The following is a 16,050-nucleotide window of genomic DNA, read 5'->3' as shown; positions in this document are numbered from 1 at the left end:
GCAGAATAGACTCAAACCCTGCCGCAATCTCATTCTTAGCCATGAACTCGGCTGGAATGCCCCTTGGCTGTCCTATGCTGTCCAGATACACCCTTGGGTCTGCCTTGTAGCCACGCTTTGTTCGAGAGATAGGAGACTCAGAAGGTCCTTCCGTCACTGATAATGGTAGGACCACCATTGGCATGACCGCCTGAACCCGAGCACATCTACCTGACCAATCTAAAGGAAGTGTACTCCTCAACCTCCTACCGCCGCAGAGCCAGTATTGGTCCGCCAGTGCTATATCCTGGACATGAAAAGGGCAAGCTACAGGCCGTGGGTTGGTATCCACTCCCTTCAACACGATCCCGTGTCCCCACTTTCCTTCTTTCGTGCAGTTAGTCGTGACGCTCCAAATAGTAGTGCACCGCCCCTCTGCCACCTCCCCTACGTCCCGGGTCCCCTCCTTCTGCAAGCACTCAAAATCCCTGGTCAGCCATAGTTTGACACCTCTGGGTATTGGCAACCCCGTCGCTGCCCCCTGCACACGTACATCCAATTTCCTACAACGTTCCCGCATAGTGACATCCTTGAAATCCGTGAGGTTTCCTGCCGTCTTAAAACGACTAGAGCCGAGAAACCCCAAACACTGCCTCGCACCAAGGGCGACTATTATGGGGCCCCTCCCATGCCTCTGCATCCCTCTCACACTGACCCCAACTGAACTTCGTGCCCTTCACCAGCAGCCTATCCGGACGTGCCTTGGAGCAGACATAACAATCCTCTATCTGATTCTGCGCGCTCGTGTACTGGACCCACTTAAACCACTCATTCCCTAAAGCCGCCCTATACATAGGGTCAGCCTCCGGGTCTTCCTCGTCATAGTCATAGTCGCCCCCATCTTGTTCCCCGGGAGGAAGCAAACCCCTCAACCTGGCCCAGAGTGAGCCCACTGAGTCCCTCAACGTTCCGGCTGTCATCTGGAACATATCCTGTACCCCCACCTCTTCCGACTCAGTGTCCTTGACCTCCCTTTTTCCCCTCACCCCTGTCCCCTGTGCTTGGTTCGGGACAGGCTCAACCCTCCTTTCTACCCCCGCCGCAGTTGCGTCGTAGAACATGTTACACCCTTTCTCATCAAACCTTCCTCTAGCCAAGGGCATACCATTGGGCCAATACGTCAGTGCCTTGAACTTTGGCATCCACACTCGGATGGGTCTATCTATCGCACAGGAATCATCAAAACAACCCACGGGCAGGACAAACCCAACCTCGCTTCGCCCCCCAGGAGGCTGACATTCGGGCACCTGAATAGTCGCATGTATACCCCACTCCCCGTTGGTGGAACGTAGATGGAGCATACCCTCCCCTCCTTCTACGTCGAAGAATAGCGATGCCTGGAAAGTACAAATGTTGCTAGTTGGCTGGGGCGGGAGCGCACTCACTATGGCTGCGAGAACACAATCCTCTAAGCCGTAGGACCGTCCTGCATCCTGAGCGACGTATGGTACATATGCTTGACGGTATGTGATACAGCCTCTGCTCCTGATGATCGTTAACCTTCCTCCATACCCCCCCTTCTTCCTGTCTCAACTCGGAAGATACTAGACCATAGCCCGAGGCGCCATACGTTGACATCCACGCGCCCTCGTCGCGCATAGGGGAACATACACCTCTCCTGCATGCCAAACCGAAACTCACAACTGGGTAATCCCCGCCCCGCAGCATGCAAGGGCCCCTCGTCGCCTTGGCCCTGGCCACAAAGTCCTGCCTGTCTTCTGGCGTAACCTCCCATGTCGTCATTCCCTCAGTTGCAACTATCTTCACCCCCACTGTCCATGTCAACAACGCCCCGGTGTATACATTCTTGGCCAGGAGCCATACTGCTATAGCACAGAGCTCTTTCCCCACCACTAGGGGGTCCTGTACCATGCCAACTGGAGGATCAGGCCTCCGCCACTCCGCTGAAACTGGGACCGCCCATTTATTCAACTGTATTGCGCAAATGGAGACGTCAGCTCTCCCGTCCACGTCTACTAACTCCGTCAATGTAGCGTTGGCATATGCACGCACTATATGCCTCTCAGGACGGTCTATGCGCACCGTGCATTCAGCGGCCCAACATGAAACTGATCTTAAGTAGTATTTAGAGGCAGATGGTAGCGAGCAGAACTTCGTTGCCTCTTTCAGCGTCGCCGTCCACCGTCCCACCTCTAAACTCAATCTCATTGTGTTACGCTCTGCACTCCAATGGATGATGATTACACACATATTGTGATACTGCTGAGGGCGTATTGCTGACACCAACATTGACACCGCACATTTCACAACCCGATCCTCGTTAGTATAGTGGTAAGTATCCCCGCCTGTAATGGGGGAATGGTCAAAGTCAAAAACATGCCCTTGCGGTCCTCCGGGAAACACCCCTTTTGGTTGTCCTCTTATCTTCTCCCCCCCCTCCCTCGACGAGAGGCAGAGGGGGCGCCTGATTCTGAGCCTGGTCATGAAAGCCTGCCGGTACTTGAGCCTGAGCGGGAACCCGTGGGACTCTTACCCACTCAAACCCGTCATCCTCAAGGACGGGTCGACCGTGACGGTTCTCAATGACGTCGTTGCCGCCGGCCGACCGTCCGCACACTGCCGCCAACATCTGCGGGAGCATCAGCAGGCACTGCACCTTCCAGTTGCCGTCTCGGGCCCTCCATGTCGGGTTCTGCATAACTGCGATCGATTGTATCCCCCAAGAGGTCGCCGCTGGCCTTTATGCAGTGATTGAAGTGGAACCAGGTCGCTGATCCTTTGACTTGGACTGCCGTCCCAGTTGATCGGATCACCTCGTACGGGCCCTCTCTCCGGGGTGATGACCACTTTCTCTTGTGGACCTTTACGAAGACCAAGTCCCCAGGGATCAGCCTCGGTTTGGTGGCTTCCTTCTCCGCCTCCTTCACCCCCCTTTTCTCCTTTCTCTGCTCCTGTCGAAACACAGCTTCATGTATTTTAGTCACTTGCTGAAGATATTTTTTCAGATCTTGCTCAAAAATATCTAATGCCGGGCCCCTAGCCAGGTGTCTAAATGGCGGTGCTGGCATGCTGCGGCCTGTAAGCATTTCATGCGGTGTTAGCTGTGTTTGGCGGTTTACGCTGCTTCTAATAGCCATCAGAGCAAGCGGCAAAGCATCAATCCAGTTAAGCTTAGTTTGCATACAGATTTTCAACAGTTTGTTTTTAATGACCAGATTGGCCCTTTCCACCTTTCCCTGCGACCCGGGACTATAGACACAGGAAAGGCGCTGTCTTATACCTAATTTCTGCATCAGCCCTTTAACCACCTTGTCGATGTACTCGCGGCCATTATCGCTTTGTAATATCGTGGGAATTCCAAATCTCGGAACGACCTCGCGACACAGGAACTTGATCACTGTGTCCGCGTTCTTGTGTTTAGATGGAATGGCCTCAATCCAGCGACTAAAGCAGTCCTCTACTACCAGGAGGTATCGTTTGCCCTGCACTGGCGTTATCATATCTGTGTAGTCCATAATCAGGTGTCTGAATGGTCCCTCAGGGAGGGGTGTGTAAGCCGCCACTGTCGGTACTCCTTTGCGCACATTGCCCTGTAAGCATGTTAAACACCTGGCTAGTGTAACGTCAATTTGTGCCTGAAGCTTTGGGGACCAAAATCCCATTTTCGTGATTCGTCTCAGGGTCTCTGCTCTTGCACAGTGATCAACACCATGAGCCTCAGGTATCACCAAGGACAGAAGATCGATGGAGGCGACTATCAAGCCGTTATGACTCCTCCACAGACCATCTGCCCCCCTTACAGCCCCCCTCTCCGTCCACGACTGTTTCTCGGCCTGCGTGGCTGAGTCCTGAAGATCACTCAAATTATCCTCAGTTACCTCAGTCGTCAGTTCGGCCGCAAACATCAGAACAGCCGTGGACGGCACCGCAGCCGCCGCCTTTGCGGCCTCGTCCGCCGCGTTGTTTCCCGTCGTCACAAAGGACAGGTCTTTTCTGTGTGCCTGGCACTTTACGATAGCAATGCTTTTGGGCAACTTTACAGCCTGAATAAGCGCCACAACCTGCTTGTGGTGAAGGATCGGTGAGCCGTCCGATTTCTTAAAGCCTCTTGCCTTCCAAATGGCCGCGAATAGGTGGCATACGCCATGCGCATAAGCAGAGTCTGTAAAGATGTTAACCGTGCGATCTTTAGCTATTATGCATGCTTCTGTTAGTGCTATTAGTTCTGCAAGCTGGGCCGAACATGGTTGCATGCATTGTCCGGCCTTTCTTGTTAGTGTTTCTCCGGTAGGTTTGCACTGTACGACGGCGTATCCTGACCTTAAATTTTCCCCCTCCCGATAGCAGGACCCATCCACAAAAAGTGAGAGTTCTGCTATCGCGAGCGGGTCGACTCCCAAATCAGGACGGAGTTTCACGAAAGCCTGTACCTCCACCTCACACTCATGCGGTTGACCCTCGCTCGGGAGTGGTACCAGATCCGCCGGGTTACTGCCGTGGCATGTTTTTATCGTAACGTCCGAGTACTGCAGGAGCCTCATGTAAGCCTGTTGCCGTTGGCTGGTCAGAACAAATTTGCCTCTTTCAATCAAGTTTGCCAATTTGTGATGTGTCCAAATGCAAATGTCATATCCCATTGTCACGGCCGTTGCTTTCTCATACATCAAATGTGCTGCGGCCAGGGCCTGATAACAAGGTGGCAGACCCTGCTCTACCGGCGAAAGAGCTCTAGAGTAATATGCTATCGGTTGTTTTTTCCCATTCCTCCCCTGTGTTTGAGTCAGGACAGCTGTCGCATGCTGCGCTCTATGTGAGACGAATAGGTGGAAACACTTCTCATAATCCGGCAGCGCCAGGGCAGGGGCCTGTAACAACAGACGCTTAATGTTTATGAACGCGTCCTCCCCCTCCTCGGTCCATGTCAAGGGAGCGCGAAGCTTGTCTGTACCCGCCTCTTTTATCATCATCCTCAACGGCGCTGTCGCTATCGTATAGTCCTCCACCCACTCAGAGCTGTACCCAGTCATCCCTAAAAACGTCATCATTTGTCGGACCGTCAACGGCCTAGGTGCCTTGGATACAGCTTCGAGCTGCGTGGGTGAGATGTTTTTTATGCCCTTTTGAATGACGCGAGACAAGTACTCAACTTTTGGCTGGCAGTACTGTAGTTTTGAACGGGATGCCTTGTGGCCTCCCATGGCCAATCCTCTCAAAACTTTGATGGAGTCCTCATGGCACTGCTGACGTGTATCCGAACAGATTAGAATGTCATCTGCATACAGTAAGACCGTGCTGAGTAGTGTGTCGCACACTCCTTGCAGGTCTTCCTTGAGCGCCTTCGAGAAATAATGTGGCGAGTGCGCGAACCCTTGTGGCAACCGGGTGTAAGAGTATTGTTTCCCCCTGTGGGTAAAAGCAAACAGATACTGAGACTCTTTTTCCAATGGAACACTGAAGAATGCCTGCGTGAGATCAATGACCGTATAGTACTGCGAGCTACTCGGTTTGTGTGTTTGTGTGTGTGGATTAGCGACTTCCGCCTCTGGTCCAGACACCACGTCGTTCACCGCCCTCAAATCGTGTACCAGTCTGTACCTAGCCCTGTCCGCCTTTAGCACTGGGTGGATAGGTGTATTACATCTGGATTCGAAAGGGACGAGCACTCCTGCCTTTAACAGTCCCTCAATCTGATGTGATATAGCTTCCTCCGACTCTGGCTTCATTGTATATTGTCTGATAAAGGGTGGTCTACAACCCTTCTTTAACCTGACCTTCACTGGCTGTGCCGACAATATTAGACCCACATCTGTGTCGTGTTTTGACCACAACTGTTCTGGGGTGCGCGCCAACATGTCCTGTTCCAGCAAAGCGTCCGCCTCTGGAATAACGCAAGGGTCTCCTGGTAATCTGATTACTTGAGGTTTTGCCAAAACCGAAAAGGAAATCATTATTTTTATGAAACTCCCATCTGCGCTGTGCCAAATTAGCGGAGATTCCGTGGAGACCCACCTTTGAGTCTCGGATTCCTGTATCATTGAACCTAGATGTTCGGATTCGTAACCAGGATTTATTCTCAGAGTGATGTGTGGGGCGGCGTCTCTTAGTCTATGTTGTTCCCGTAGATACTTACTTGTGTTAACCCTCAACGCCGCGCCCTGTCTCCCTACAATTACCGTAGATGAGTTAATCTGCACCTGCTCGGGCTGTCCCTGCAACCACGCCTTGTTCCTAATTAGGTCACTATCCGTCAAATACTGTAGTGTGCAATGTGCCTCCATGTTTGTTTGTCTAGACTGAGGCAGTTGGGCCTTCAGAAATGGCTCCCAGGGGTCACAGACCCTTTGCAGCTCTGCATCTATGTTGCCCAGCCAGAACACAGTGGCCTCTTTCTCCCCCGTCCCTTGTAACATCATCACGTCTTGTTCAATTTGAATCCCCTCAGGCGTACATAGGATTTTACAGCCTAGTTTACACATTGCATCTCGTCCCAAGAGATTGCGCGGGGTGCTGTCCGAAATTAATACAGGTATTGTTATGGTCTTGTTGTTAAACGTCATAGAGATTGGATCTGACGTGGGTATTAGTTGTGTTTTTCCCGAGAATCCGACCGTCCGAACATACTGTCCAGACTGGGGTAAGTGAGCGGCGTATTTTTGCTTTATGCAGGAAAAACCTGCTCCAGTGTCTGCCATCATCTCTGTTAATTTGCCCTTCACTAGGACCTGCAGAATAGGTTCTTGCTCAGCTCCCTTGGAAACCACAATCATTTGATTTCCATCCCGTCGCATTCTCTGGGCACCCCTAGTGATTACCCCCCTGGTTTCGGGGCCCTCTTGTCTCCCCCTGGTTGTAGGGCCCTTGTGACTCCCCCTGGCGCACGGGTCTTCCATACTCCGAGCCGGGACGGTATGGTTGCCCACATCTCATTTCCCTGTGTCCCTGCATGCCGCAGTTCCAACAGTGGAAACGGGAAAACTGTTGTTCGTTCCCCGGTCCCTGTGTAATCCGTGGGCCTGATTGCCCATTCCCTGCCTGCCGCCTGGGCGCCTGGTTTTTTGGAAATTCTATTTGAATAAATTATATTTTTGAAAGCTAACCTCACCTTTTAATTACCAAATAATAACATACACTCTTACCAGCGGTCAAAACAATGCCATTTACTGCTTTTTATATAGAAATTAAATATATTATGCATAATTGAGTTCGGAATTTTGGCCCGGCCCTCCAAAATATTTTCAGTTGCTCATTTGGCCCCCTGGAAAAAATAATTGCCCACCCCTGCTCTAGGCTGTTGTTTTATACATTGTAGATAATAAATAGCGCAATCTCTCTCTCTCTCTCTCTCTCTCTCTCTCTCTCTCTCTCTCTCTCTCTCTCTCTCTCTCTCTCTCTCTCTCTCTCTCTTTCTCTTTCTCTCTCTTTCTCTCTCTCTCTCTCTCTCTCTCTCTCTCTTTCTCTCTCTCTCTCTCTCTCTCTCTCTCTCTCTCTCCCCTCTCTCTCTCCTCCTCTCTCTCTCTCCTCTCTCTCTCTCTCTCTCTCTCCTCTCTCTCTCTCACTCTCTCTCTCTCTCTCTCTCTCTCTCTCTCTCTCTCTCTCTCTCTCTCTTGGCACAACGCCCAGACTTTTTTCCCAACTATCGCTGGTTGCACCTTTAACACTTTAAGTGCCGAAAACGTGTTTAGGCGTCCTTCCCCGCCATGCTCAAGTTGCCGAGGACGCCGTAACTCGTCTTTAATATCAATATTTCAAAAATCTGTGATCGGAATCATATTTTCCATCCGCAGCCTTCACACACAGTTCTGAGCTCCTCTCAAACCTCTAGCGGTTCAAGAGCGCCATCTGGTGGCCGATCGGCAGAAGCGCCAAACAGGAAGTTATGTGGTTGAAGTGCTGATCGTCCATATTACTTCCGGGCACTCTCTATAGGTCCCGGGACTCGATCTCGACACAATACATAGCGATCCGTTGCCAATAACTCGATAAACAACATGATTTGGACGTATATACTATTATACAACCTGGAAATAGATAGTGTATTTCTACATCCCATAATAGGAATATTTCAGTTCCACGCTCATCGTCCAACAGCGCGAGGAAGATACGGTAAGAATCAGCGTTATTTTTGAACGTGTTCGATATAAACTGCTCTGATGATCATATCACCCACACTAGATGAATGATATAACGCTGCCCACGGAATTATAAACGATCCCCCGCCCATCCGGTCATCATCAGATGATACGTAGAAACTTCTAGAAGTACGTCCAATTGAAATTTTTGATCTTGCACAGATTCCTACCAAACTGTATTTCATCATCAATATAATGCATTTGGGGCTATAAATCACGTTCTGGAGAAAGCTGCAGAAAGAGATGAAAACATACTTATACTTTAGACCATATTTTACTATGAATATGTGAATGAAAAAGTTTAACGTTGCTACACAATGAACAATACATATAGGACCTTGAATGGGCCCTAATAATGGCAATTTAGCAATAGAATTTAAAAAGTTATAGCCCTGCAAAGAAGGGGAACTTTTCCATAGACAAATAGAGCTGGCAAGGGATGGTATATCATGAATTTAGCCTTAGGCAATCAAAGTGTTAAACTGGGGATTTATCTTTAAACAGTTTACCTTTTTTTTTTCTTTTTTTTTTTTTTTTTTTTCAACCTGGTGCGTCTATTGGGGTGTATAATAGCTTTGTGGGGAAAGCAGGGGCTTGCTTTTTTCCAGCCCTGTTCTTTTAAGAACAGATTACCTTTGTCGTCTTGAAGTTCGACTTTGCCGTGGTCGTTGCGGTCAATCCAGGTTTTGTCTTTTCAGACAAACAGAGGGGAAGAGGGATAGCCACGTTGTTTATTTCACATAATGGTCAAGCAATGTAATATAAAAGTGAATAAGCAAAGTATTTATACAAGGTAAATATAGCAAGGTACAATTTGAAATCTAGATTGTTACAACCGGCCGGTCGAGTATATAAAAGAAAGGAAAAAACAGTCCAGTCCTTTCTGGGTCCGTCCAGTCTAGTCAAAGCAGAGAAGTAAAAGAAGTGAAGTCCAGTCTCTTCATGGAACGCACATTTACGTGTAAGTTTGTGCGTGTGTGTCTCTATGATAACGATCTGTGATTAATGGAGACTGGAATATGTGACCACTGGATGACCTGGTCGTATATTATTCAAGGGTGTGTGTGTGTGTGTGTAGGTTTGTGTGTGTGTGTTTTGAGGGTGTGGATGTGTGTGTGTATGTGTGAGCTTGTTCTATGTGTAAGTGTGTGTGTATCACCAGGGGTCCACAATGCAACAATGCAAAAAGTTTTACAGACAGTCCATGCTGACTAGTCTGCCATAAGCCACGTATTTAAAGTTTTTACAGACAGTCCATGCTGACTAGTCTGCCATAAGCCACAATGCAACCACAATGCAAAAAGTTTTACAGACAGTCCATGCTGACTAGTCTGCCATAAGCCATGTATTTAAAGTTTTTACAGACAGTCCATGCTGACTAGTCTGCCATAAGCCACAATGCAACAATATAGATATAAGAAGGGAAGTGGGGAATGGGCGATGGGGGGGGGGGGGGGGATAAATGGTGCGAGAGTGTTTGTAAAGGGTCAGAGAAAGTTTGACCAAAGGGTCGAAAACATGCAATTAAGATTGATTAGCTTTCAAAATGCGCATTTATAGCCTGTTAAAAGAGGATTCGCCTTGTGTCAACACCCACCACTCGTGTTCGTTTTTAGTCGTCCGTCCAGACCTGTCACACAGCCAGCTCAACTTTTTCCTCCCGCAGAATCTCTAACGGACATTCTAATAAAAAGCAAAAATGCTCACCTTGTTATTTTGTCGACACCGCCAGAATTTCTACGGGAGAGGTCCAGAGCTGGCCGTGTGAGGGGCCCGGCAGGGCGATCTACAGGTCAAGGGTCACCAAATTGTTGTGGCTTGAATGTCGTTGACACAGCAGGAGATGTTATTTCCAATTTCAACAAGCAATTTATTTAAGGAAAGAAGTTTTAACAGAAGAGCTATGGATTAGCAGACGGTCACCATAACTGAAGAAAAACACTCTGACTTCCCAACTCCACGTGCCCCCAGATAATACCTTCCCAGCCCTGCCCCAACATGACAGATATGATGACGTGACATATTATATCAGATATGACATGACGTACATTAAGATGACACATAGATTTAACATAGGAGAGAGAATAAAAACAGAAGATAAGTCTAAAGGTTTATCGTCCCTGAGACAAAGCTGGAGTCAAGATTAAAGCAGAAAAGAACAAGATGTGATTTACTTGAAATGTCTATCTGTCCCATACTTGAGGTTGTTTTAAGAACATCAGCCAGACTGTCGCCCTAGTGTCTTTGAGCACTGCTAGTTGACCTATATTAAACTAGTCCACCCCCGTATACACATTTTCCACAACAGTATCTACAAAACCTTCTGTTTAATCATCTTCCATCTATTAATTTGCTTCGATTTTTCAGGTCTGGTCAATTTGAGCATGGTGTTATTCACAGTCAAGGATAAAAAAAAAAATGTATTGATATTCTCATTTGGTTCATTACAATTTACTCAAAATAAAATTTTCATTCAATCAATCACCGCGCAGATTGATTGATTGAATGAAAATGTTATTAACAGATTGCAGAATGGGTACAATACAGTACGGCTCAATACACACAATTGTTAAGGGAATGCAGACCAGAGAAAGACTTTCGTCTTGTTTACATCAGGGTCCCCCATTTTCAATTCATAATGAATTGTAAGTAAGGGTGCAACTTGCACCGTGCAATCCATTCTTTGTGGATCTAGCCCACAGTATTTCTGACACTGGGAATACATTCCCTGAGATTCATAGATGTCCCTAGAATCAGATACCAAGAACATGCAAATGGAGCATATTAAAAAAAAATCTGTAAATGCGTATTCTACATGCTTATGGAATGAATGAGATACAAAAAAAAATTATATAAAAAAAAAAAGAAAAAACTTTTTTGTAATTATTTTTGCGTTAATTTTCATAACGCGATTATTTGCTGTGTAATTAATTAATCTAATTAACGTGATAAACTGACAGCCCTAATATAAATGTTAAATGGTATATGTGATGTGTTGTGATGTCACGTTTTGTATGATGCATGTTTTAAGCATCACATTCCCCCACCCCCCTACAAGGACCACAATGGAAATAAGCTCTGAGCTTTTTTGTGTTTCATCCTTGGCAGTATATCCCGACTGTGCTCTTCTGTCACATGTTTATTTTTATATTGTCAAATAAAGTCATTCATTCAAGCGCCTCTCTCTTCATCTTCCATTACGTGCGAGTAGCAACTAGCAAGTGTCTGACGGCCTAATCTGTGTAGCGCACTGGAGTAGATGGAGAAACGATAGGAAATAGAAATAGATATAGCAGATATGCAGATACATTTGTTAGAGAAAACGAATGTCAATATTATATGCCCTTCTTTTCCGCGCACTTCAAAGAGAGAATGCAACAGAGAGATGCTCTACATTTTGTGGGATAGAAGATAATCTCCCAATTCAGATACAATTTAACACAAATGGTTCCAAAGATACTTAGGCCCCGTTTAGACGGAAACGCTAGCAGGTGAATCCTCAAAAAAAAAAATCAGGTGTTCTTTTCGTTTATACGGAAACGCCGTTTTTACGGGGTGAAACCGCAAAAAAGTGAGACTACCTTCCAGGGTGGAATTCCTAGAAACGGTAAACCTTCGCGCTCTCATCTAAACTGTCAAACCGTATAAAACGATGACGAAAGGGTTCTCAAGGCTCTCGTCGCGTGTACTGCTTACATCACAGGCATGCGCCAGCGCCGCCAGTAGCCTAGAAGCGTAAACAAAGCATGTCTGATTCTATCCATGGCGATCACCTGAAGGCTACATTGGCAGTACTTTTAACCCTTTCACTGCCACACGACAGAAGGTTAGCCCTTTACTATCACACAACCGGCTGTCGTGTGGCAGTGAAAGGGTTAAATACACAAGAATCTGTCCCACGGCGTGACTGGACCCACTGTCTGTGAGTGACTCTGCTTTGGTCCAATCACATTCCCCATCCACAGTCTGCGAATCAGAGGCAGAGTAGGGCGGGTCTTCACAGCACGTCATGTGACATATGCGCCAATCGTGTGACAGCGGGGCTCCGTCGTTACAGCCTCGTCTGCACGGAGAATTCCACCCCAAAACGCTAGTCTAAACGCAAAATTAAAAGTGAAACCGCAAGACGACTTTTGCGGTTTCTGTTCAGACTCTCTCCGTCTAAACGTAGCCTTAATGTTTCTCTGCATATTTTCACACTGCCAACAAAGTACTGGGTCCACGTCCGTCGTCTCTTCTTCGGAATGGATTTGGTGCCAGCTGTAATTTCTGCCCATCTCCGTCATCGAAACTGGAGACCGAAAGTACTTGGCCACTCCCCTCCAAGTTCTTAGCCACTCCCCTAGTACTTAGCCACTCCCCTAGTACTTAGCCACTCCCCTCCCACAAAACTGTAGTTTTTTCACACAGCGTGGGAAATGATACTGCCGGAATATCTAACAATAATTAACATATTTACAAGTCGGATACAATTTTGTAAATAAGGAGAGTGATGGAGAAGATTTCAAAGCACTCAAAATTGCCAATATAAAAATGTCGACCTATTTCTGAATTACGCAACATTTAGCCATTTTCTGAATAATAGTGAGCTCCTTAACACTTTCAGTGCCACACTGTTTGGTTAAAGTTACCCTTAGAATGCCAGCCTTCTAGTCATTTCCGTGGTTGTTGCACTATGTTTGCGAAGCTGTGTTTGTGTTCTGTATTATAGCTGTAGAGACACGGTGTGGCTCATTTTGACAAACATTACTTGTAGTCCAGCATGGGAATAATAGTTTTCCACACGCTGTAGTTTGTAGTTTATTACACACTAAACATCGCTCATTTCCAAGATAATAGTATTTTTTCATAGATCGCGAGATAAAACACGTTATGTGCACAAAAACGAGAGGGAGAGAGAGAGAGAAAAGTAATCTCTGTGTGGGTTAAACACCTTTGCGCAAATAATATTTTGGGAAGGGGTGAATTTGTAGTTTTGAATTAAATTCTGCACCCAAAAAAAGTGTTATTGGTTCGGTACACAGCCATACTGAAACAAAGGTCCAGTACTGAAACGGTTCAGTACGGATACGTGTACCGTTAGACCCCTACTATTAATTGATAATTTCATTAAATGTATATACAATATGCTATTTAACATTTATTGAAATGTACTAAATTAAAGGTTTTTATAATTATGATGATTATTCGTAGAAAATCCTGCCCCTGATGCTGAATCCTTCCCACTTCCTGTCCCGCCCACCACCCTACCTCCAGCTGTGGAGGCACCAGCGCCCCCAGGAGGTCAGGAGGAGGTGGTGAAGCCAGAGGAGGAGATGAGAGCCACTCAGACAAGTGAGATGGAGCCTCTATATCATACTATACCAAACTATATTAATGTATATCAATATGAACCATATTAATGTAATTTATATCAATATTAACTATATTCATGTATCAACCTACTGTATATCAATATGAACCATATTAATGTAATTTATATCAATATTAACTATATTCATGTATCAACCTACTGTATATCAATATGAACCATATTAATGTAATTTATATCAATACTCACTATATTTATGTATCAACCTACTCTAAATCAATATTAACCATATTAATGTAATTTATATCAATGTTAAGCTGTTAAGCTGTAGCCCTATTTTCAGAAATTTTGCCTAAAGGTACATGTACAAGTAAATGGAAGATTGCTCCACTTCTACAAGGTCAATTTGCATGTTCTTGCTATCTAGGAACATCTAGGGACCTGCGGGTATGTATTTCCAGCTACCTAGCAACTGTAGCTTGCTAATACGGGCTGTCCTGGCTGGCTAACTTTTAATTCGCAATGGAGTGGAGCTAACTAACTGTACAAATCGATGTGATTGGCTGAGACTGTATTTTGTACGGTTGGCTGCCTGGCTGTTGTGGATTCGGGAGCCAGCTAGCAGCTAACATCAACTCTACATCAACACTCTGTTGACACTCTGAGGGGAGCCAGCTAGCAGCTAACATCAACTCAACGTCAACACTCTGTTGACACTCTGAGGGGAGCCAGCTAGCAGCTAACATCAACTCAACGTCAACACTCTGTTGACACTCTGAGGGGAGCCAGCTAGCAGCTAACATCAACTCAACGTCAACACTCTGTTGACACTCTGAGGGGAGCCAGCTAGCAGCTAACATCAACTCAACATCAACACTCTGTTGACACTCTGAGGGGAGCCAGCTAGCAGCTAACATCAACTCAACATCAACACTCTGTTGACACTCTGAGGGGAGCCAGCTAGCAGCTAACATCAACTCAACGTAAACACTCTGTTGACACTCTGAGGGGAGCCAGCTAGCAGCTAACATCAACTCAACGTCAACACTCTGTTGACACTCTGAGGGGAGCCAGCTAGCAGCTAACATCAACTCAACATCAACACTCTGTTGACACTCTGAGGGGAGCCAGCTAGCAGCTAACATCAACTCAACATCAACACTCTGTTGACACTCTGAGGGGAGCCAGCTAGCAGCTAACATCAACTCAACGTCAACACTCTGTTGACACTCTGAGGGGAGCCAGCTAGCAGCTAACATCAACTCAACATCAACACTCTGTTGACACTCTGAGGGGAGCCAGCTAGCAGCTAACATCAACTCAACATCAACACTCTGTTGACACTCTGAGGGGAGCCAGCTAGCAGCTAACATCAACTCAACATCAACACTCTGTTGACACTCTGAGGGGAGCCAGCTAGCAGCTAACATCAACTCAACATCAACACTCTGTTGACACTCTGAGGGGAGCCAGCTAGCAGCTAACATCAACTCAACATCAACACTCTGTTGACACTCTGAGGGGAGCCAGCTAGCAGCTAACATCAACTCAACGTCAACACTCTGTTGACACTCTGAGGGGAGCCAGCTAGCAGCTAACATCAACTCAACGTCAACACTCTGTTGACACTCTGAGCCAGTTTGGATTCGGGATATTAAAAAATGGTATCATTCCATTTGGGCTGTGGGGGGTGCTTAATGTCTGAAGGAGTCGACTGAAGGCTTCTTGTCCTCTGCAAAAGCATGCAATTGGTCCACTAATGCAGTGGTTCCCAAAGTCGGGGTCACGACCCAAAGGTGGGCCGCGAGCAGCCACGGGTGGGCCGCGAGATGATTTAAAAAAAAATTTAAAAAAAAATAAAATAAAAATTTGTCAGGCCACTGAACTTAGAAGCAGGCCAGGACAGTGTTTCTAGTTGTATTCTAAAATTCTATTCTATTGTATTCTAAAATGTGACTATATGGTTTAATAAATAAACAAAAACGAAAAATCTACTTATTTCAACGAACATTTCAAACTAAATAACAGATTATGCACATAAAACGCTGAAAACAACCGAAGCAACAATAGTATTTTAATGAGGCTATTATTATTATCATTATTATTTTGCAACAAGTTAGCCCTCTCATAAATAGCACATATAAATGAATAACTAACTTGAACTAACTTAATAGGATTGAAGTGATATTTGGCTTAAAAAATCGGTCGCCTGGCAAGAAAAAAGAAAAAAAAACAGACGATGTGCATTGGGCCGCGGCTCTCTGACGCCTTATTTTCTGGGCCCTGGCCTGAAAAGTTTGGGAACCCCTGCACTAATGGATACATCTTGATATTTGTCTAGTGTGTTCATTAGATGGGTGAAATCCTCTTTCAGTGCCTCTGTGCCTGTTTTCTTAGGCAGTTAGCCTCTGGTATGCGTGCCATTAGCGTTAGCCACGCTTCTAGGCCTCTTTTCTTTTGGAAAGAATGATAAAAAATTATAAATATATATATATTTTTTTGTATTCGACTAAGAGGTTGGCTAGTTGACTACGGCTCCTTTTGACCGATTAGTCGACTAATTGGTCAGCCCTAATTTCCAGTGTCAGAAATATTGTGTCTGTTACTCGG

At 46.2% G+C, this 16,050-nt stretch overlaps 1 protein-coding gene across 1 annotated transcript in view; it reads left to right on the top strand.

Moving 5' to 3' along the window:
* LOC311232734 (uncharacterized protein) overlaps positions 1-16,050 on the top strand; it is a 117,219-nt gene that overhangs the window by 89,343 nt on the left and 11,826 nt on the right. Inside the window, exon 19 of the mRNA XM_084338315.1 lies at positions 13,323-13,463. Coding sequence (XP_084194441.1) covers positions 13,323-13,463 — 141 coding nt within the window. The remainder of the gene's footprint in view (positions 1-13,322; positions 13,464-16,050) is intronic.

Source organism: Notolepis coatsorum (assembly GCF_963971535.1).
Source record: "Notolepis coatsorum genome assembly, contig: SUPER_7_unloc_2, whole genome shotgun sequence".
NCBI classification, from domain to species: domain Eukaryota; kingdom Metazoa; phylum Chordata; class Actinopteri; order Aulopiformes; family Paralepididae; genus Notolepis; species Notolepis coatsorum.
This window is presented reverse-complemented; position numbering and strand designations above follow the sequence as displayed.